The 21,457-nt window shown below is 52.3% G+C and overlaps 1 protein-coding gene across 4 annotated transcripts; it reads right to left on the bottom strand.

Annotated features, from left to right (window-relative positions):
- Window positions 1–2,115: 2,115 nt before the first annotated feature.
- Window positions 2,116–20,422, bottom strand: ASB13 (ankyrin repeat and SOCS box containing 13). Of its 4 annotated transcripts, XR_015258116.1 has the most exons (7): window positions 20,311–20,421; window positions 17,416–17,603; window positions 16,747–16,897; window positions 15,584–15,718; window positions 13,120–13,311; window positions 11,221–11,400; window positions 7,421–8,195 (listed from the first exon to the last, which is right to left on the bottom strand). XR_015258116.1 is itself a non-coding variant. In XM_086744475.1 (6 exons), the coding sequence occupies exons 1-6, from the start codon at window positions 20,351–20,353 to the stop codon at window positions 2,292–2,294; spliced, it is 783 nt and encodes a 260-aa protein (XP_086600601.1). In that variant the 5' UTR covers window positions 20,354–20,422; the 3' UTR covers window positions 2,116–2,291. The 4 variants fall into 4 exon arrangements, 3 of the variants coding, with proteins under 3 accessions (XP_086600601.1, XP_086600590.1, XP_086600577.1); XM_086744475.1 differs by lacking the exons at window positions 7,421–8,195; window positions 11,221–11,400 and adding an exon at window positions 2,116–2,361 and having other exon boundaries at window positions 13,116–13,311; window positions 20,311–20,422; XM_086744464.1 differs by lacking the exons at window positions 7,421–8,195; window positions 11,221–11,400 and adding an exon at window positions 4,698–5,021 and having other exon boundaries at window positions 20,311–20,422.
- Between the last annotated feature and the right edge of the window lie 1,035 nt (window positions 20,423–21,457).

Genomic DNA, 21,457 nt, shown 5'->3' with positions numbered 1-21,457 from the left:
TGGGGTCCCTTTCCTCCCCCCCAAGCCAAGGGGAGAGCTGGCAGCTGGGTTTATCCCCAATCCCCATCCCAAAGTAGAGCAGGATTCACCTTTCCTGGCCGTCATCCACCCCGCCGTGCTCCCCGTGACTCAGTTTCCCCACAAAGAGGGTGAAACCCAGTTGCAGCACTCCTCCCGCCCTGGGCTGGGGTGATTCCCTACATGGAAAGGCAGGGAAAATTAATTTTGACGGGGCTTATTAATGTTCGGTCGCTAACGAGCTGTTTCGTTGGTGACATCGTGGCTCCGGGGATGTTGAAGCCACCACGAGGACTTCACCCCCTACCTCCTGCCCATCCCTGGAGCCGGGATCTTTGGCAATCCCAGTTGTTTTCCTGATACTGGGAAAACTGGGCAAGCGCCTGCACGCCAGCCGGCGGGGCTGAGCACGCCCACGCTCGCTCCACCCCAGGCACAGCCCCCAGCCCAGCACCTTCACCGCGCGCTGCCCTCTTGCTCGCACACCCACCCTGCCTGCAGCTCTGCAGGGAATGAGAGGGGCGCAAAACCCAGCAAAAAAAAAATAAAATAAATTAACTCTTCCCAGAAATGTGATTATTTATTAATGCTGTGTTTCAGAGGCCTATATTTTTAGGCCTGACCTTTCCTCCTTCTGTTCCTGGGTTGTTTAATTACGGAGTCTTTTTTTTCACGCCACTTATCCTGAGCTGGTTTTTCTTCGCGACCATCTTCAAGGGGCGGCCGGACCCCGGCCGGAAACGCCGGCCCCGCCGCCCCATCAACAGCGGTGCCGGCCCGGAGAAGAAAATTTATTTGTGCTCTTGCACCGAGGACATTCGCCCGTTTCTCCCCCAGTTTGATGCTGGGGAGCGTGGTGGGATGGTTTCCACCAGCATCGCTTGGGATGGACAACAGGGTCTTGTTTTCTTCCCAAAATCCAGCTTTCCAGGCCTAAATTGTGCAGCTGGAGGGGAAGGAGCTAACGGAGCGTGCGGGATCCCGCCTGGCGCTCGAACGCGGCCTCCCGCCACGCGGGACGGATCTATGATTCACCGGGCAGTTGGAACAGGGTGTTGGTTAACGATGAAATTAATTGAGCAGGTACGGGAGATGCACTCAGTGCCTGGTAGGAGGGCAAGGTGGGGACGTGGGGTGCTAAGGAAGAGAGACTGCCCATTTTCACCTCAAAACCTGGCCGGGAGGGTCCCCTGCAGCTGGGAATTGAGATCTCAGGGTGGGACTTGGATTAGGGGTCACCTGAGATGGGTCCTGGGGGGATCAACTGGGCTAGGACCTGGCGGATCCCTTGGGTTAAGACCTGAGGGATCAGCTAAGAGGGGACCTGGAGGAGGGTCACCTGGGATGCGACACGGGTGACCACTGAGGAAGGAGCTTCCGGGACTATCTGAGATGAGTCCTGTGACATCTCTTGGAATAACATGTGGGGGATCACCTAAGATGAGACCTGAGAGGAGGTCACCTGGGATGGCACGCTGGAGATCACTTAGGATGGGGCTTGGAGGATCCTCCCAGTGATTGGCCCTGGGGGATCTGCCAGGATGGGACCTGGGGGAATCATCTAAGATGGGACCTGAGGAGGGATCCCATGGGGTGGCAGATGAAGCATCACTTAGAATGGGCCATGGAGGTTCACCTAGGGTGGGACCTAGAGGTTCATCTAGGATGGGACATGGCGATCATCTCAAATGGGACGTAGAGGATCCCTTGGGATGGGACTTGGCTGGGGGCGACCTCCTGGATCCAGGCTGTAGCAGCTGACCCCATCTCCACCACTGGCAATCTTCCACCACCTTTCCGTATATTTTCCTCCAACCTTTCCAACAAAAAAGCCACTGCCTGCTCCAGCACCACCCAAAACCAGGTGCTCAACCATACCTCCCCCCTCCATCACTCCCCTTTCCCTGCTCACCGTTCTGCTTCCCCTGGACACACTTTTTCTCTAAAATGGTACTTTTTAGGAGAAAAGCAGCTCATGAACCCCTCAGCGTCACCCAGCGTGGTGGGCCGGAGACACTTCTGCTCCAGCACTGCCAAATCCATCACAAATTCTCCCCATTCCCTTTTATTTTAGCAAAATGAGACATTTTAATAACATTTCCACAATTGGCCTTTAAGAACACATTAATTAAACGTCGGAGAAACGACGACGAGAGGGACCAAGGAGCTTTCCTGAGTCCTCTCAAAGAAGGGCAGGATTTTTTCCCCATTTTTCCCATTTTTCCCCCCCCTTCTGCAGGCTCCCCACCTCCTCCCCGGCAATAACTCCGCTCTTAAGCAAACATGACGCACGGCCCGGGAAATGTCACCGCCCGCGGGAAGGGGAGGCCCCTCGACACCCGGCTGCTGTAAAAAAAAAAAAAAAAAAACGGGGATAAAAAGGAATTTTTGCAGGAGGTTGATCCAGTTTGGTGAGGCGAGGGGTTGGGGGATGGCCACAGAGGAGAACGCAGTTGGGTTGCAGCAACCGAGCTTCCACACGGGGGAATAAGTAGCTAAACTCCCCCCAAAAAAATCCCAAAACACCTTTGCAAATTTTTCTTGCCAATGTTTAGTTTGGCAGAAAGATGTTTCATTTCTCAGCAGTGTGTTTTAACCTGATTTAAGTGCTTTTTTTTTTTCCATTTTCGGGTCATTTGTGAAAGGAGAAAGAGCCGTATAGGGAAGAAATAAAAAAAAAAAAACCACCACCAAAACAACAAAAAAAACCCCACAAATTATCCCGTGACCGGGCACAGGGTATGGGGCAGGATGGGCCATGGTGGCCAGTGATGGCCAAGTGGGACGGGGAGATGAGGATGAGTAGGAGAGAGGAAAATGGTACCAGGAGACCAGCAGGACCAGTAGAGGGAAAGAAATGAGACCAGAAGTTGCGGACCGGTGTGACCAAGAGATGGGACCAGGAACTGGGAACAAGAAGAACCAGGAGAAAAGGAAAATGTCACCAAAAGATGGAGCAAGTGGGATCAGGAGACAAGGACAAGTGGAACCAGGAGAGGGAGACAAATTGGACTAGAAGGGACCAGTGGGACAGGACCAGTGGGATCAGAGATGGAGACAAGTTGGACCAGAAGAAGGGACTAGGGAGACCAGAGGACGAGGACTAGTGGGACCAAGAGATGAAGGACAAGGACAAGAGTGACCAGGAGACAAAGACAAGTCTTTGGACCAGTGGTAAGCAGGCAAGGAAGAGGAGACAATTGGGACAAGAAGAGTGGACCAGAAAAAAAACACAAGATGGGGACAAGTGTGATCAGGAGAGGGGACCAGGACAGCGGCCACCATGCTTTTCCAGTTTGTTGGGGCTCAGAATAAGTCAAAAGCAGCCCCAGGGCTGCTCTAATGCCCCACAACCTACTGCAAGGAGTGGGGGACACCTTCTCAGCCCCTCATCTCATTTCTTCGATGTTCCCAAGGCCCATCATAAAGCTCCAAGGGATTTTTGTGAAGATGCTTGGGGCTCCTCATGGGGATGCCAGGAGCCCCAGCTGCCACCACATTTCACAAGGCTCCTCTCCCCACTTCCACTGCTGAAGGGTTTCCCAAGTTCAAGTTACCAAAATAAGCCCCCGGTTTCAGCCCAGGGTGAGTTTTGAGCGTGAAATGCAACCAGACGCCAACCTCCAGCCAGTCAGCGATGGCCGGGTTTCCAGCGTCGCAGGGTGGGCAGATGTGGCTCCAGCCTGGCCGGCTGGCGGGGGATTAAATCGGATGAGGTCTTTGCAGGCACTGGGATGGTTTCCTGGACATCTGAAAGGACCCCGAATCCCCAGGAATCGGATGAGGACCTGCAGCAGCTGTAGAGCGGCCAAGGTGGTGACCATCAACCTTCAAGGGACGTAATCTGCCATTGGCACCGCGGGATTTGGCTTTCTCCACCCAAAAAGTCAGGCATCCCTGCAGGGGTTAACCGCCGCGGCCGCCATCGGAGCTGCTTCATTTTCCAGCCCTGCAGCGCAGAAGCCGTCGGGGCTTTTAACGGGAAATTAATAGCGCCATGACCTCAGCCACCACGCACGCGGCCCCGCTCGCCAGCGTGCCGGCGGCCCCACGTAACCGCAGCCCGCCCCTATCCCAGCCAGAGATTTTGGGATCTTCTCCTTTTTTTTTTCCCCCCTGGATAGGCAGTGGGACGGTGCTGTAGCTCTATAAATCACTCCCGGAGATAAATAAACAATTTTAAAAGCCCTCACCTCCATCTCCGCAGCTTTAGAGCCCAGCGCTTTCCCCTCTTTATAAATTAAACCAAAAATTCCTTAATTTCCCACTTTGGTCCGTATTAGCCCCAAATCAGCCCTCGCAAGGAAAGATCCAAAGCTGAAAGGAAGAAATAACTGCTTCACAACCCCTCCATCCCTATTTTTTTCCCTATTTTCAGCCCATCCAGGGAGGCACAACCTGCCCCACGCCCTTCCTCTCCCCTCCGCCGAGCTGGGTTTGCACGGCTTTTCCTCAATTCCCGTTTTCCTCCTTAAAAACTCACCCCCCGCCTCAAGCCGAGATCAGCGGGAATTTAATTACGGATAGATCTGGGGAATGCAAAAAAAAAAAAAAAAAAGAAGAAAAAAAAAAAAACAAAGCATTTTGCAACATGGAGAATTGAAGCCCGGAGGTAGGAACGGAGTCATCTGGAGGTGATTTGTTGTGGCTATTCATTTTTAACCGGGATAAGGGGGGGAAAAAAGAAAAAAAAAACCCAAACACAGGTGAACTGGGGCCCATGTTTGCAGATTTAAGAGCTTTGCCGGAATAAAAGAGCATCTTGGCTTGGCGGTGATGCCGTCCGCCCACGGAAAGCCGCCTGGGCTTGTTTCGAGGAGTAGATTTTTCGAAGCTTTTCCAGGATTTGTCTCTCTCCTGTGAAAACGCGGCTGGTGGGGATCCAGCTGGTTAAATATTTCCCACTCCCCAGGGAGGTTTTGCTGCTCTTGCTGGGGGGAGCAGCACCGCCAAGCGGCATCGCGGGGGGAAAAGGGTCCCCACAGCCCCAGCTGCAACAAAACCTGCAGATTTTAAAGATTTTCACGCTTCCATCACAAATCAGTGCCGATTCCCCCCAAAACACCTCCCCAGAAACCCACAGCCACCTTTTCCCCACCCCAACCAGCTCCTCCAACCTGGTGAGCAGGTTGGCCGGACAGCATCGCCTTCCTCCCAGTTTCTCTGGAATGGTTTTTTCCAGCCTCCATTTTCCTCCAGGATCAGGATTTCCCCCAAACCCTTCACAAGCTGCCCAGGGGGAAGAGGCTTTCCCAGTCCCAGCCCTTCTCCCCACATTTCAGCCCTGGGAAACAAGGATTAGAAGTTTTGAGGGGCATGGCAGGGCTTGGTTTTCATCATTTCAGCGTCCTCTACAAATTCTCAGCCAGCGTGCCCCTAAAAACCTGCGACTGCTATAAAAACAAGCCCGTTTTTATAGAATCACAGAACGGTTTGGGTTGGAAGGGACCTCCAAAGGTTATCCAGTCCAACTCTCCTGCCATGGGCAGGGACACCTTGAAGAAGATCAGGTTGCTCAAAGCTCCACCCAACTTGACTTTGAGCACTTCTAATGATGGAGCTTCCATCACCTCTCTGGGCAACCTGTTCCTGTGTCTCACCACCCTGACAGTAAGGAATTTCTTCCTTATGCCCAACCTGAACCTTCCCTCTCTCAGTTTAAAATCGTTGCCCCTTTTCCTGTCACTACAGACGTTGGTGAAAAGTCTCTCCTCATCTTTCCTGCAGCCCTGGGCTGGGAGGAAAGGCACTGGGAGCCGCTCTCAGGTCTCCCCAGAGCCTCCTCTTCTCCAGGCTGAACAGCCCCAGCTCTTCCAGCCTGTCCTCACAGCAGAAGTGCTCCAGCCCTCTCAGCATCTTCGTGGCCTCCTCTGGACCCTCTCCAATAGGTCCGTGTCCTTCTGGTGTTGGGGGCTCCAGAGCTGGACGCAGTACTGCAGGTGGGGTCTCACCAGAGCGGAGCAGAGGGGCAGAATCCCCTCCCTCGACCTGCTGGCCACGCTGCTGGGGATACAGCCCAGGTTACGGTTGGCCTTCTGGGCTGCAAGTGCACACTGCCAGCTCATGTCCAATTTTTCATCCACCGGTATCCCCAAGTTCTTCTCCTCTGGGCTGCTCTCAACCATCTCTGTCAACACTGGGGATTGGCCCACGTGCAGGACCTTGCACTTGGCCTTGTTGAACTTCATGAGGTTCACATGGGCCCACTCCTCAAGCCTGTCAAGGTCCCTCTGGATGGCATCCCATCCCTCCAGCAAATCAACTGCACCACTCAGCTTGGTGTCACCTGCAAACATGCTGTGGGTGCACTCTATCTCACTGTCTACATCGTTGATGAAGATATTAAATAGTACTGGTCCCAGTACAGACCCTTGAGGGACACTGCTCGTTACTGGTTACCACTTGGACATCAAGCCATTGACTATAACTCTTTGGATGTGGCCAGCCAGGGCTGGTTCATCCCCAGGAGGGTAATTTCAACTGGTTCCACAAGTCTGTGAAGCCACGGGCTCACACACTGCCCTCCCGCAGCATCATCATAATTAGGGATGAGGCTGACGAGGCGAGGGGAGCTGGCAGGGCTCCCACGCAGACCCCACAACTGCAGCCATCTGTGGAAGAAACAAGCTCAAGTGCAGATTAAATATTTCAGAGTGATTTTTAATTACGAATAACACTCCAGCCCATTTGCACCTGCCTAAATCTTACCGTCGTGGGGTGCCAGAAACCATTAAAAACCAGACAATCGGGTACAAATACTAACAGCATCTTCACAGCGTGCTGCACTCTTTCCAAACAGAGGTCAATGCTTTACGAGCCCGGTGTCTTGGTGCCTAAACCCAGAGAAGCATCAGGGTATCGCAGTTACAGGGCACCTACCAAAGCACGACCTGCATCTGCACCGTTGGGTGAAGAAATGAGTCGTCGGGGTTGTTTTTGCAGAACACCTGAGCTTTTTGTTCCCAGTGGCACGCGGGGAGGAGAGCCCAGGGTTACCTAACAGCACAGGCAAACCTGAAGGTGCTACGCAGAAGTAGTCAAGGTTTCCAGAGGTCCTAAGAAATCAGCAGGGTTTATTTTCACAGAATCACAGAATGGTTTGGGTTGGAAGGGACCTTCAAAGGTCATCCAGCCCAACCCCCCTGCAAGAAGCAGGGACATCTCCAACCAGATCAGGTTGCTCAGAGCCCCGGCCAACCTGGCCTGGAATGTTTCCAGAGATGGGGCATCTACCTCAAGCAAGTGCAAGTCAGGAGAGAACCCCCCAACTCAGTTTACACCAGCTCAAGCGTATGGGACAGGCGCCATCTCCTTGCAGGTGCCTGCAAGATGGCTTGTTCCCCTGAAGAAAGGAGGGAAGTGATGAACAGGGTGTGTGAAAGCTCAGGTCTTCCGCGTTTTGTTTTTTCTTTCAAAATCAAGAGGCAGAACAGATACTTCATGCTCATGCTTGCTCTAAACATGATGCAACCACTGCATTGCTCATCTTCTGGTGCCACCTTCCAGGTCCACTGCTGCTAAGGTTAGGGCAGTTCTCTCGTACAAAGTCCCCTGGAGATATTAAAAAATCATTTAAAAACCAACCTTTTGTCTGTATTTGACATCTTCCCTCCTCCATTGCAACTTTACACCGAGAGTCGGGGAGCTGCAGCCAACGGCACAAATCCTTCCTTCATGCACGGAGGGGAAGGGTGGTTCTGCCTCGTCCCGGAAAAGCAACGGCTGTTGGCATTACAAGGAGTTAATTCTTCAGCACCACGAGGCTTTCTTCCAAGGCATCGGCTTTGGTCACACCTTGTTTTTTCTGGAGAAACTTCACATAGTCGGAGAAAAGCTGCTACGATCGAGCTTCCCGCTTACAAGCCAGTCTTAAGAAGCCCAGCCAGCAGCAACCAGCAGCGCCCAGGAGCACTGAAAGTCCCAAAGATGATTTTCACGGATGAAAGCAAAGCCCTGTTTTCACCTGGGCTTCTCCAAACAAGCCGGGTTATTTCAGACCTCCATCCGTGCTGCTGGACCCGTAGCAAAGCTGGTGGTGCAGGAAGGAGAAACCCACAGGAGAGGGAACTTGGCCCAAAATGCCCAACTGGCTTTGCAGACTGGGGAAGCCAGGGACAGGATGGATGAAAGCAGGACAGGCCTGGTGGGTTTGGGTTGGTTTGTGCTGGATTCATGCCCTGATTTGACGTGTGGATTAAAGGGTGAAGGAAGTCAAATAATAGCCAGGACTTGACATAAAAAATAAAGCAGAGGGTGTAACCCAAGCAGAGTCAGCCAAGGAGTTTCACTTAATAATACCTGTGATTCAGCCAGCCTCTGTCATTCCCAGCAACGCTCAAACTCTTCACAAACCCATGGGTCCTTCGGCTGCCACCGAAACACCAAAGGCAGTTGACTAAGCGTGAATCGGGTGTTTGGGATCGCCAAGATGTTTTAACCCATAACTGAGAGAAGTCAACCCAATGAGGCCAGAGGCAAGATGCACAAAACTACCAGGAGATAAGGTCCTCTTGAGACCTTCTGTCTCCTACACTAAGAAACAAAACAACCAGTGCAAAAATAACCGGAGCAGGAATCCCTTGGGTGCAACCACAACAGCCCTTCCCAACCCGTACCTGCGATGGTGCAATGAGAGACGGGTACGGCTTAATGGGATACAGGACGACGCGCCCACAGCCTCCGAGACGTCTTGTGGGCAACCCTGAGCCATCCGCTTCTGTGGCTCACGTCAAGCAGGGCGGCGCAGTCAGATTCACCAGGAGAGGAGAGACAGTAACCCAAATTTCACCTCCAGCGCAGCCCCTAACCTCTGTCAGGGCAATGGTATCTCCAAAGCTTCTAATTTTTATCTTAATTTGGGACAACTGCAGTGATTCCCAGCTCTCCAGACTACACTTAGGGCAAGGATGATGCTGCTATTCATGAAGTAACTGCTAACTGCCGCAAAAATTGCGGTCTGAGATGTTAAGGGAAGAAATCATCACACAGGTTTAATTTGGCATCTACTGTTGTAAAACGCAACAGCTCAGAAGATGCTGCCCAACCAGCTGAAAAATCCCTGTAAATCTCTCAAAAGAGACTTTTAAAAAATAACCAAACTTTAGGACCTACCAGAGAGGTGACTTATAATAGAGGAAAAATTAAAAATGACATAAATAGGAACTTGTAATTTTATTCTCGGTTGTTTGAGGAGTTTTTTGTTTTTACATTGGACACTTGGACTTTACCATTTCATTATTTCAGCAGCTTAGGCAATGCTAAAAAAGCAACCTAACAAGGGATTTGAATTTGAACCAAGAGGGAAGGTTTTCACCCCAAGGTACACTTTCCTAATACATATTTATCTGCACCGACATGCATTTTGGGCAGAGGAAGCTTTTCTTGAAAGATACAACACAAAACCTTTATCCTATCGATCACAGGGATGAATCCCACCATAAACATCTCCAGGGCTCCCCTGAGCTTCTTGACAATTTCACATTTCTGCTACTTTAAACACAAAAAAGAGAATTATAAACAGAAAATCCCCCAAAGAGCAGGACCTTGAATATTTTTCTGTCCTGTTCTATATGATACGGCACAGAGAAAAAAAAAAAAAAACAAACAAAAAACCAACAAAGGGGTGTGAGGGGGAACAAATCTAACAAAAAATTTAAAACCAGTGCTTTGCTGGTTACCATTAAAGTGCATTCAGTTCCACCTCAGCCCTTTAACCCCGTGCTTACACTATTTTTCACCCTCTCTCCCCATCGTGCTGGCCAGGGGAGCAGAAGGTCTTGCGGGCAGCAGGCAAGCGACCGTTTGCTCTCAAGCGTTAATTCACAGCAGGAAGGAGGCTGAGAGCCCCGAATTAGCTCGATGCCACCTTAGACAGCAGATTTTGTAACATTTGCTGTCATTCAGAGGAGGAATTTGTACTCATCGCAGCGCCAAGACTTGCCACGGGGCCATCAGGAAGCTCCTTAGCACCGAGTATCCTGTAGGTTACTGCCTTCAGACAACACGTAACGTCTCACCTGGAAGGCAGACGACAATTTTGGCTCCGCTCATACGAACGTCCCCGTGAAGGTTTAAATCACCAAAGGACAAAGCTACAGTCTCGCCTGCTGAAACCAAAGGCTTCGAGCACAACGCTCAGCAGCACACGGCTCAGGGATGGCTCCTGGCATTGAGAGAGAAACTCAGAGGGGGAAAAATAAAAATCAAAATGGCAAAACCCAAGGCAGAGCCCAGACTTCCTATTGCCTTTCACGTGTGGGCGTACAGCGCAGGGATCTGCTGCGCAACGGACGTGCCCTCGCCGTACTTCAGGCACCACCAGTTCTGTCACTTATTGCACATAAAACCAAGAGAATGGCTGCCATGGCTCAGAGCAAGTGGAAAAACATCCTTTGGGACCAGCCACCTGGAGGGAAGCATCCTCGGACGCGCAGAGAGACCTGCTTCCTGCTTGGGCTTGAAAATTAGACGTGGTGACACCCCAGAGGAACGCTGCAGCAAGAGCTGGCTCACCCTCAGCGCGGAAGGAGCACGGGCAAAGTCAACCCTGATCTGGCACCCGTCTGTCCTCGCTGCCGGTGTCGAGCCAAAGCCTGCTGATGTTCATGGAAAGCCAGGAACCTGCTGCAGTGCCTTTAATTAGCGCTGAGCTTGCCGGGGGCTTAATTTGCCGCAAGCTAGAGCGTGCAGGTCTCTCGAGCCTTGTCCCTTGGCTTTTGTCACTCGAGTTACTAACACAGGTGGGATCCAGCGCTCCCACTGCAGAAACACAGAGCTCTGTATCTGAGGGTATCACCTCCAAATCCCTTTGCAGTCAGCGCAGACAGGTGCTCTGAAGTGTATCGTATCATCCCAGCACGGGCTTCTAAAACAGGACAGATAAATCACACTCCAGCAGTATCTATTTCTCTTCACTGACTGCAAAGAGAGCCTGGCTAGATCACAGGGAGATGCCTTTAGGCTAGAGACAGGTAAAATTAGGCAAGACTAATCCCGCTCGAAGAGCGAGCGCTACAGCCTTGAACGCAGTGACAGTCTAACAGATCACCCCTGGAGAGGTTACAACTCCAAGCCAGTGCTACACCTTTGCCTGAGCCTGTCTTTGCCCACGGAGAAGAGGAAGGGCTGTCTCATAAATACTATTTACACCAGTTTGCTTAAATTAAAATTAGTTTCTTGGGGGGAGGTAGAAGAAACAGATACTTCATACTGCGGGAGCTATGGATATTGTCCTTCCCGGCCACCTTCGCCACTGTCAGTTGTAGGACAGGTACTGGATTAATCGTGGAGGAATATTTAGCTTGGCAATTTTCTCCAGAGCTCGCTGCCCAGCGGCTTTCCTCACTGTAACTCTGCAGAGCTGCGACAAACTCAGAGGCGTTTCTAAAACAAGAAAAGAGGATGCAAAGTTAGGGCTGCAGCTGAGCGGAGGGCTGATCTTCCCGCAGAGCGCAGACCTCCCAGGAGGCTGCCGCCTGGCATCATCCCCGCTGTGATCACAGGCTTGCTCTCTCAAGGCTCATCCCGATGCAAATCCCACCAGAAATAGTAAGCACAGCCGCAGCGCGCTTCTCCCAGCTCCCGTCCTCGCCTGCACCCCTGAAGCCCGACGGTGCCCACTGCATCAGCGGCTCTGACCTGCTGGGGCTATCCAAGACTCTCAGATTTCCCTCAGTGATGCTGTATCAACCCTCAGCAACACCGTAAATAAGAACAAAACCTACTTCCAACACTTCTCTGCCGCTCTGTTTCTCCACCTAAAGACTGTGAGCCCTTTTTGCTCAGTGCTCTGCTGAGAGCTCCAAGAAAACTCCGCAAGCCCCTTCCAGCCAGCCCCCAACCTGCAGCCCGCAGCCTTGACGCTGGGTGTCGATGCTCATGGACACAGAGGGACAATCGGGGACGTTGCTGTGGAAGCAGTCATTCCTAAGAAGCTGTTATCCCTACCCTGACAGCCTCGGCTATCAGCAGCCTCCAAGATCTGTATCTGGCCTGAATCTAATTCCAAATTTAATGATACAAATCAAAAGTTAAAAAAAAAAAAAAATACTTAGAAAGCGAGCACAGTACTGTTACAACAGTCTGTGTTGAAAGGAAACTACACGTACAGTTCTGTCAGCTGGGTTTAGTGGGCAGTAAACTCTGGCAAGATAAAAGGAGTATTTACGGGTGTCTAGGATTCAACCTCTTCAGCCAGCTCAGCTGCAGCCAGACCAACACACTTCACAATAAGAAAAGAGAGCAAAGAATAACTTGGAGGAGAGATTGCTACAGGGAGAAGAGAAGTCAGGGGGAGAAGGACTTATAAGGTGCTCACTACACAAAGGACTGCAAAGCCAGAAAATACTTTATTTTTCTATAAGGAAGACATTTTGCCTTCTATAAGGAAGAAATTCTTTATGATGAGGGTGGTGAGACAGTGAAACAGGTTGCTCAAAGAAGCTGTGGATGCCCCATCCCTTGGAAGTGTTCAAGGCCAGGTTGGACGGGGCTCTGAGCAACCTGGTCTGGTGGAAGGTGTCCCTGCTCCTTGCAGGGGGGTTGGACTGGATGGCCTTTGAAGGTCCCTTCCAACCCAAACCATTCTATGATTCTATGATGTTTAGGATCATCTAGCACAGCAGCAGTCTGCAAACGCTCAAAAGGCTCTGTGAATTACTCCTCTGAGGTCCTTTAAGGGTAACCAAGACAAAGACTGATTTAAAGCCATCCTCAAACCTCAGTCAAACGTCTCCTCCTAAATCAGACAGCCAGCACAGCTAAAGTTTAACACATTCCCTGCTCCAAATAAAATGAGTTTTCAACTGGGCAACTTCCTTGACCTGACTTAATGCTTCAAAGCATAAACGCTGATGCTGACACATGAGAGGGACCTGAATTCAGCAAGGACACGATTTGGACTATCTTACCACTATCATTCAAGAACAATTAAGCAGAGCTAGCCTACAGCCAGCTGGGGTACATCTGCCAGCAAGAACTCTTTACCTCCACAGGAAGATGATCAGGGGTCTAAAAATCAAAGCGGACTGAGAATCACGATGTGGTGCAATGCAGCTGGGCAGTCAACTGAATTCCTGGGGCAGGGAATCAGATCTCACTTACTTTCGTAGAACTCAAAGCACTTCGCTGTGGGACTGCTGCTCCAGGTGTAATCTGACGGCTTCTTTCCTCGGTTGTCCCTTGCGTAAATGTTTCCTCCAAATTCGATCAGCATCTCCACCAGATCTACGTTTTTCACTTTTGCTGCGTGGTGGAGGGCTGTCTCGTGAAGTTTAGCAGCATTCACATTTGCCCCTGAGGACAGAAAGCAAAACAAAATCGTTCAGGAAAGCCTCGCTTGACCCAAACGTAAGGAGTGGTTTGACTGGACAAAAAAAAAAAAAGCTGTTACAACACGCACGAGTGGCTAGAACAAGATCCAAACAAAACAGAACAAACAGGAAACCAAACTGCTGAACAAGTTCCCAGTGCTGGCAATGCATGAGTTTTCTCCTCTGGCTTTACAATTTCCTTACAGAGAAAGAATTTTAGTCCATCTTACTGGGTAAACAAGCTGCTGAGTGTGAAGTTCAGAATTGCTTCCTGGACCTGTGCCGCCTAAAGCCAGCAAAGAGCCGCTCTCCATCACCTCAACAGAGTATTCCCACTCCAGACAAACAGCGACATCTTTGTTAACTGTTTTAACAGAAATATCCCAGACCCATGAGACGTTGCAGCTCACCATCAGACACCACTGCAGGATCAACTTCTAGCTATAGTTATATTTATTTGCTAAGAAAGTTTGGATTTTATAAGCTGACAGCAAGAGGTTCTTCCAATCCCCCCAAAACTGCTTGCATTTTATCAACTGATTTGCTCAGCAGAGGTGTGCTGAGACTCACTGAGTTCAAACAACTGACTTTTAGATATGTGTAGCCACACCGAACGCCCCGTACAATTAACAAGCAGAAACAGGCATTTCTGAGGAATCAGTGGGTACCCAAGACAGGGAACCACAGCGGCTGGGAACAGGCTAGCTTAGATGTGTCATTTTTAGACAACTAACACTCAATGAAACAAATCCCCACCCCTCGGCCAAATCTCCTCCTGGTAAGCACAGGCAAAGACAAGAACTCCATCTCCAAATTCCCCCAAAGTCAGCAGCAAGAAAAGCGGGATGTGAAACCCGGAGCACAGAGTGGAACATCCAAACTCATCTGGGCATAATGCTGACCAGATCTCCCTGAGGTATGAAGTGACTTCATCTCTGGTTTTCTGTGCAACCTCAAACCCTAACAGCTCTCCCTAACACCTATCCCAAACCATATGACGGTGCTACAAAGCTGAACGCTCATGCAATAGTTGATGCCACTTTTGGGAAGAAGCTGAAACTTCGCTCAAGGGGATTGAAGAATTACAAATCTTATTAAAATAAGAGAATGGGAATGTCATTGGGAACATCACCAGCTGGATATTAACAGGCATATGCTGCAAAAATGCTTAAGCACGAAGCTTTGCTCAGGTAAAGACAAAACCTTTCACCTTTGCACAGCCCTGTTCAACATCTTTGTCGGCAACATGGACAGTGGGATGGAGTGCACCCTCAGCAAGTTCACCAGACACCAAGCTGTGTGGTGCCCTCGACACGCTAGAGGGAAGGGATGCCATCCAGAGGGACCTTGACAGGCTGGAGAGGTGGGCCCGTGCCAACCTCATGAAGTTCAACCAGGCCAAGTGCAAGGTCCTGCACCTGGGTCATGGCAATCCCAGGCACAAATCCAGGCTGGGCGGGGAATGGATGGAGAGGAGCCCTGAGGAGAAGGACTTGGGAGTGCTGGTGGACAAGAAGCTCAATGTGAGCAGGCAATGCGCCCTTGCGGCCCACAAAGCCAACCGCATCCTGGGCTGCATCAAGAGGAGCGCGGCCAGCAGGTCAAAAGGAGGGGATTCTCCCCCTCTACTCTGCCCTGGTGAGACCCCACCTGGAGTACTGTGTCCAGTTCTGGAGCCCCCAACACAAGAAGGACATGGACCAGTTGGAGAAGGTCCAGAGGAGGGCCACGAAGATGATCAGAGGGCTGGAGCACCTCTCCTGTGAGGCCAGGCTGGGAGAGCTGGGGCTGTTCAGCCTGGAGAAGAGGAGGCTCCGGGGAGACCTGATAGAGGCCTCCCAGTGCCTAAAGGGGGCTGCAGGAAAGATGGGGAGAGACTCTTCAGCAGGGCCTGGTGTGACAGGACAAGGGGTCATGGTTTTAAAATAGAGGGAGGTAGATTTAGATTGGATATTAGGAAAAAATTTTTTACAGTGGGGGTGGTGGAGCACTGGAACAGGTTGCCCAGAGAGGTGGTGGATGCCCCATCCCTGGAAACATTCAAGACCAGGTTGGACGGGGCTGGAGATGTCCCTGCTCCTTGCAGGGGGGTTGGACTAGATGACCTTGAAAGGTCCCTTCCAACACAAACTATTCTCTAATTCTACATTACGCTGCGAATGTATAAGCTCTTCGAGAAGAATGCCACTGCAGAGCATGGAGGGAAACCCCACCACCTCCTGCCCACCCAGAAGCAAACCCCATGGCTGCCATACCTGCCTTGAGAAGTAACTTCGCGCAGTCCAGATGCTCCCTGGCACAGGCCACGTGCAGGGGCGTCCCGAAATGGCAATCGTGAGCCTCCAAGTTCGCACCGACGTCGATGAGGAGCTGCACGCACTCTGAGCTGCCTTTAGAAAGGGAAGATCCGAGTCAAAAGAAAAAAATCCATCTCAAATGGGAGCGTACAGCATGCTGATAGCAGCCTGACCCACAAACAGCCTGTTTCATATTTGGGGCGATGGCTGCCAAATCCAAATGCTTGAGAGCCAACACAATACACTGTAGGACCAAGACCAGGACACAAGAAATGGAGTCACGTCTGCACAGCACTGAGCTGGAGCTAACAGGTCTCACAGGGAGGCAGGACAAACACCTGAACTCAAGGATTCGCACTAAACCATCTGTTGTTCGTGAAGCTGGTTGTGTCGCCGGTCCTGCCCTGGGTGGATGAGATGACCTTCAAGACCACTCCAGCTTTACTTTTTCCAATGCTAATAACACAACTTAACAGAAAGCGGGCAGTCGTCATCGGTAAGCCTTAGGAAAGAGGCTTCACGAGGGAAAGCTCAGCAAGAGCTCACAGCTATGTGTTTAAGTAACTACCTGTTTGTCAAAAATGCTGTCTCCCACAGCCTTCATACACGAAGGGAAAATCAAACCAGTGAAGCGGAGGAGAGAGGAGGTATCACATCTTACAAAGAGGAAACAGCTCTGAACAAGCAGGAGGGCTCTAGGGCAGGATTACCAGATTGAGATGGTCTCACATCTTAATCAGAGCAATTTATTTCATCTCAGCTTGGTCCAGAGAAAAAGGACGCAAACTCCCCTCTGCTCACGGAAGCAAAGCTACTTGTTTGGCTGAAGGTTTTCTAACAAAACACCGAGAAGCTGGCATTTCATCTGCCTAAGATCTTATGTCGTGTCTGTTATGTGGGGAAAAAAGCACCCAACACAACAGCCTGCTTTATTCACCCGATACCACAGCGCTTTGCATTCAGAATTCAACAGCGGACGTGCTGACGTATTTGCAAGCTGTAACGTTCTGATGAGCCACAACAGCTTACGGTTAATTTAAGATACTTGGCAGCTGCTTTTTTTTTTTTTCCCCTCCTCAAGCTGGAAAGAACGGTGCAAAGATAAGACCACGCGGGCTTACCATTCATGCAGGCTTCGTGGAGAGGAGACGCCGTGTAAAGGGGAGGGTTCACCTTGGCGCCGTGGGACAGCAGCACTTTCACGCACTCTATGCTCCCCGAGGCACAGGCGTCGCACAGCGGAGTGCTGCCGTCGATATTCCTGGCATCCACCTTCAAGGCAGAGAAAAAAAAACGTCAGGTACCCCCAGGCTGCTGCGTGGCAGCACCCTCTTGCCTATGTTTTCACTTCTTTTAATCCACGCCCTTGAAGACAGCTGTCGCCAGCTATATCCAAAGACCCCGTTTGGCTGATTTTTGTTTCCGTTATAAAAATTAAAGTAATAGGAGAAGGAATGAAAGAATAAATTCCCTCTGGAAGCTACATGTCCTCTGCTACCCTTCTGGCCCCTTGATTCATCCTTTAGATACTTGAGTCATCTCAACTAGGTTCCTAGTTGCCCCGGGCTCTGTTGACAGTCAGTGAAGAGAGAGGGGGCGAGACAGAAATAATTCCAGGGAGTTAAGTCCTCTGCAACTCAAACGCTCTCTGAAAAGGCTCACCATCCTCTGCTAACTGTCAAGAAAGCCCAGGGTGATGAAGAAAAGCCTAAAGCTAGATGGGGAGAATCCAGATCTCAGAAATAACCATCAAGACGCAGTTCCCAGCTGGACCAGACCCAAATACAGACCTGGGCCCCTGCAGCCAGCAGGAGCTTGACACACTGCGTCTGCCCTCGCAGGCTCGCCTCGTGCAACGGGGTGATAGAGTCGTAGGTGACGGCGTTGACGCAGGCTCCGCTCTCTATCAGCTGCTGCAGCTGCAGGATTTCTCCCCGCCGGGCTGCTTCATGAACGGGCGTTCGATCGGCCCAGAAGCCTGGAGAGGAAAGAATAAATAAAAATAAATACGTAAAGAAATAAAACCATGCAGGCGGAGCAAATGGATCTCTGTGCTGGAGAAAAGCAGGTGGGGAACACAGGTCAGCAGCTAGAAGAGAGAGCTTGGAATGAGAAGCTTATTCCTTATCATGCCCCACCTCAGCTGTGATTTTGATTTGGGTGCTTCACGTTTGTAGGTTCCTCCCTGACTGCCGCCCTGGCAGGGACTGGTCCGAACGCTGGGTTAGGACCTTACAGTTTCCGAAAAGCTTCGCAGTACTTGCTCAAGACTTTATCCAAGTACAAACCCCAGCAGCATTCACTAAGTCCAGATCTTAACTGTGTAGCATCAGGAGCACCGTCCTCTTGGCTCCATCTAAAATCAGTAGAAATTGTTTTAGATGGAGCAAATCAGCCCACCTAAAAAACTATCTTCCCAAAAAGTCAACGGAGCTTCCACAACCGAGTTTCTAGCTTCAACGCCTTCGCTGAGCATCTGCATGGGGCAAGCCTGGGCTTAGCTTCCCCGCGCTGACAGTGCCATCTCCTTCCAGGTGTGTTTTGCTTTCAGTGAAGGAATGAGTCAAGAACGGCCCCGCGCAAAGCACCAACAGAGCAGGAGAAAAAGGATGATTTGCCCGATTTTTTAAAAAAATAAACACCTTGTCACGTATTTCAGTCAGACTGGCCATAGCTTTCTCCATCCTTAAATGAAGCTTTTCATTTACCAGCATAAAGCGGCAAACGCCAAGACAAGCCAGTGGTTAGGAAAGCTGGAGCAGACCCAGAGAATAACACGATGCTGAGGTGTACGGTGGACTGAAACCACCATCACGAGCACCGGCATTTTCACAGCACAGGCTTTTTTATTTGCTTGTTAGATCCTCTTTCCCTTTGCCTGCATCCCTGGGCAGGATGTGTTCCCTTCACTGGAGCTTCTCCAGTGGTTGTTTATGTCAAGAGCAGTCCGAAAGAGGATGAAGCCCTTGAACTGTCAGCCGCCGAGCAGCATCGCTTTGTCAGCAACAGGCCCAGGAAGAACAAGCTCCAGCAGCATTTCATTAAAGGCCCATCATATATTCCCAAAAAACCACCAAACCTGCAAACTGCAGGCTCCTCAAATTTCTTCTCTCTCACCGCACAACTCCTTAGGCGGCAGGCTCACGTGAGAGATCACACCACCAGTCCCCACGGATGGGGCTCTCGCACCCAGCCGGCTGCACCCGGGCTTACGGAGCAGGAGGGAGACGGCAGCCGGGGCCAGGCTTCCTAAATCTGCGCGTTCAAGACTTACGCCTCTGCCTCGCCAACTGAAACGCAACACAGGGCAGCACGGGCGGTTCCTGATGCATCTAGAGAGCACCCCTACCAGGGGAACCAGCTGTGCAGCACAGCCTTGTACCCGCTACGGTCTTCCGCGTGGCACGCCGCTGGGCTTGGCCTGATGTTTCATCCTGCTGTGCCCCCATCCCAGGGCCATGAAGGTAACCCGGTGGGCAGCTGCCAGCGGGAGGTAGGGTTTGGGCCCCGTGGGGTGTTGCATGGCTCCCACTCGCCATCTCCCTTCAAGGAGGGAGCCGTCCCCTCTCCTCCAGCTCCCCACCATCGCCCCTTCGGATCACGCACATATGTTAATTCACGGAGGAACAATGATAACTGCCCAGGCCCAGAAGCAGGGGCTATCCTGAGAGCACCCTCGTCTTCCTCTTATCCCTTTCCTTGGGACAGGACCATCCTACCCAGCCCTAAAATCATCCTGCCCACCCCCAAAACCACGCTGACCACTCCCCAAACCACCCTGACTGCCCTCAAAACCATCCTGCTCACCCCAAACCATCCTCCCCAGCCCCAAAACCATCCTGCCTGGCCCCAAAACCACACTGCTTGCCCCAAACCGTCCTGCTCCCACCAAAGCCATCCTACCCAACCCAAAACCAACCTGCCCAGCCCCAAACCATCCTGCTCCCCCCAAAAACCATCCTGCTCCCCCCAAAAACCATCCTGTCCACCCCAAAATCACCCTGCTCACCCCTAAAACCACCTTATTCACCCCAAACCATGCTACCCAGCCCAAAAACCATCCTGCTCACTCCAAACCTTCCTGCACACACCAAAACCATCCTGCTCACCCCCAAAACAACCCTAACCACCCCCAAAAACATCCTGACCACCCCTAAAACCATCCCACTCAACCTAAAACCATCCTCCTCCCCCCAAACCTTCCTGCCCACCCCTAAACCATCCTGACTGCCCCCAAAACCATCTGCTCACCCCTAAAACCACCCAGCTCCCCCTAAACCATCCTACCCGCCCCTAAACCATCCTGACTGCCCCCAAAACCATCCTGCTCACCCCTAAAGCCATCCTACCCACCCCTAAAACAACCCTGCTCCCCAAAACCATCCTGCTCGCCCCTAAAACCACCCAGCTCCCCCTAAACCATCCTACCCACCCCTAAACCATCCTGACTGCCCCCAAAACCATCCTGCTCGCCCCTAAAACCACCCAGCTCCCCCCAAACCATCCTGTCCGCCTCACAAAACATCCTACCCACCCCCCAGAACCATCCTTCTCACCCCAAACCACCCCGGCAGCCCCCAAACCACCCTGCCCGCCCTCAACACCCGAGGCTGACACAGCCCCCGTCTCTCCCCGGAGCACGCAAACCCCACCACCCCCGGACCGTTCCGCCGCCCCCCACGCACTGATCTCGCCCCGCAGGGAGCCGCTGCTCACGGGGCTCTCCATGGCCCCGGCCCGCCGGGGGCCTCGGCTGCGGCCTGCTCCGCTCCGCTCCGGCGCCCGGGTCCCGGCTTCGGCCGCGGTGGCTGCCGGGAGTTGTAGTGCCCGGGCGGTGGGGGTGAGGCGGGTACGGGGGGTACTGGTGTGTGTGGGGAGGGGGTACTGGGGGCACTGGTGTGTGTGGGGAGGAGGTACTGGGGATACTGGAGTGTGTGGGGAGGGGGTACTGGGGGTACTGCTGTGGAGGGGGGTACTGATGCGGTGGGTACTGGGGACACTGGTGTGTGTGTGGGGAGGGGGTACTGGGGGTACTGGGAGCACTGATGTGTGTGGGGATGGGGTACTGGGGGCACTGGTGTGTGTGGGGAGGAGGTACTGGGGATACTGGTGTGTGTGGGGAGGGGGTACTGGGGGCACTGGTGTGTGTGGGAAGGGGATACTGGTGTGTGTGGGGAGGGGGTACTGGTGTGTGTGGGGAGGGGATACTGGGGACACTGCTGTGGAGGGGGGTACTGGGGGTATTACTGTATGTGGGATGGGGTACTGGGGGTACTGGGATGGGGGAGGGGGCACTGGGGGCACTGGTGGCGGGAGTACTGGAGGCAGTGGTGTGTGTGAGGAGGGGGTACTGGGGGCATTGGTGTGTGTAGGGAGGGGGTACTGGTGGCACTGGTGTGGGGGGAGGGGGTATTGGGGGCACTGGAGTGTGTGGGGAGGGGGTACTGGGGGCACTGATGCGGGAGGAGGGGGTACTGGGGGCACTGGTGTGTGTGGGAAGGGGGTACCTGTGTGTGTGGGGATGGGGTATTGGGGATACTGGTGTGTGTGGGGATGGGGTACTGGGGATACTGGTGTGTGTGGGGATGGGGTACTGGGGACACTGGTGTGGAGGGGGGTACTGGTGTGGTGGGTATGGGGGAGGCACTGGTGTGTGTGGGGAGGGGGTATTGGGGGTACTGGTGTATGTGGGGTGGGGTACCGGGGCACTGGTGGGGGTACTGGGAGCACTGATGTGTGTGGGGATGGGGTACTGGGGGTATTACTGTATGTGGGATGGGGTTACGGGGGTACTGGGATGGGGGAGGGGGCACTGGGGGCACTGGTGCAAGG

This window comes from Chlamydotis macqueenii, chromosome 1, assembly GCF_036417535.1.
Source record: "Chlamydotis macqueenii isolate bChlMac1 chromosome 1, bChlMac1.mat, whole genome shotgun sequence".
Taxonomy (NCBI): domain Eukaryota; kingdom Metazoa; phylum Chordata; class Aves; order Otidiformes; family Otididae; genus Chlamydotis; species Chlamydotis macqueenii.
This window is presented reverse-complemented; position numbering and strand designations above follow the sequence as displayed.

What these genes read in the sequence shown, in the direction of transcription:
- ASB13 (XM_086744451.1), bottom strand. Translation starts at nt 20,353, where the DNA reads ATGGAGAGCCCCGTGAGCAGCGGCTCCCTGCGGGGCGAGATCA. An exon ending in CTCCCTGCGGGGCGAGATCA is followed by an intron (nt 17,604 to 20,310) that starts GTGCGTGGGGGG and finishes TTTCCTCTCCAG; the next exon opens with GCTTCTGGGCCGATCGAACG. An exon ending in CCACGAAGCCTGCATGAATG is followed by an intron (nt 15,719 to 16,746) that starts GTAAGCCCGCGT and finishes CCCTTTCTAAAG; the next exon opens with GCAGCTCAGAGTGCGTGCAG.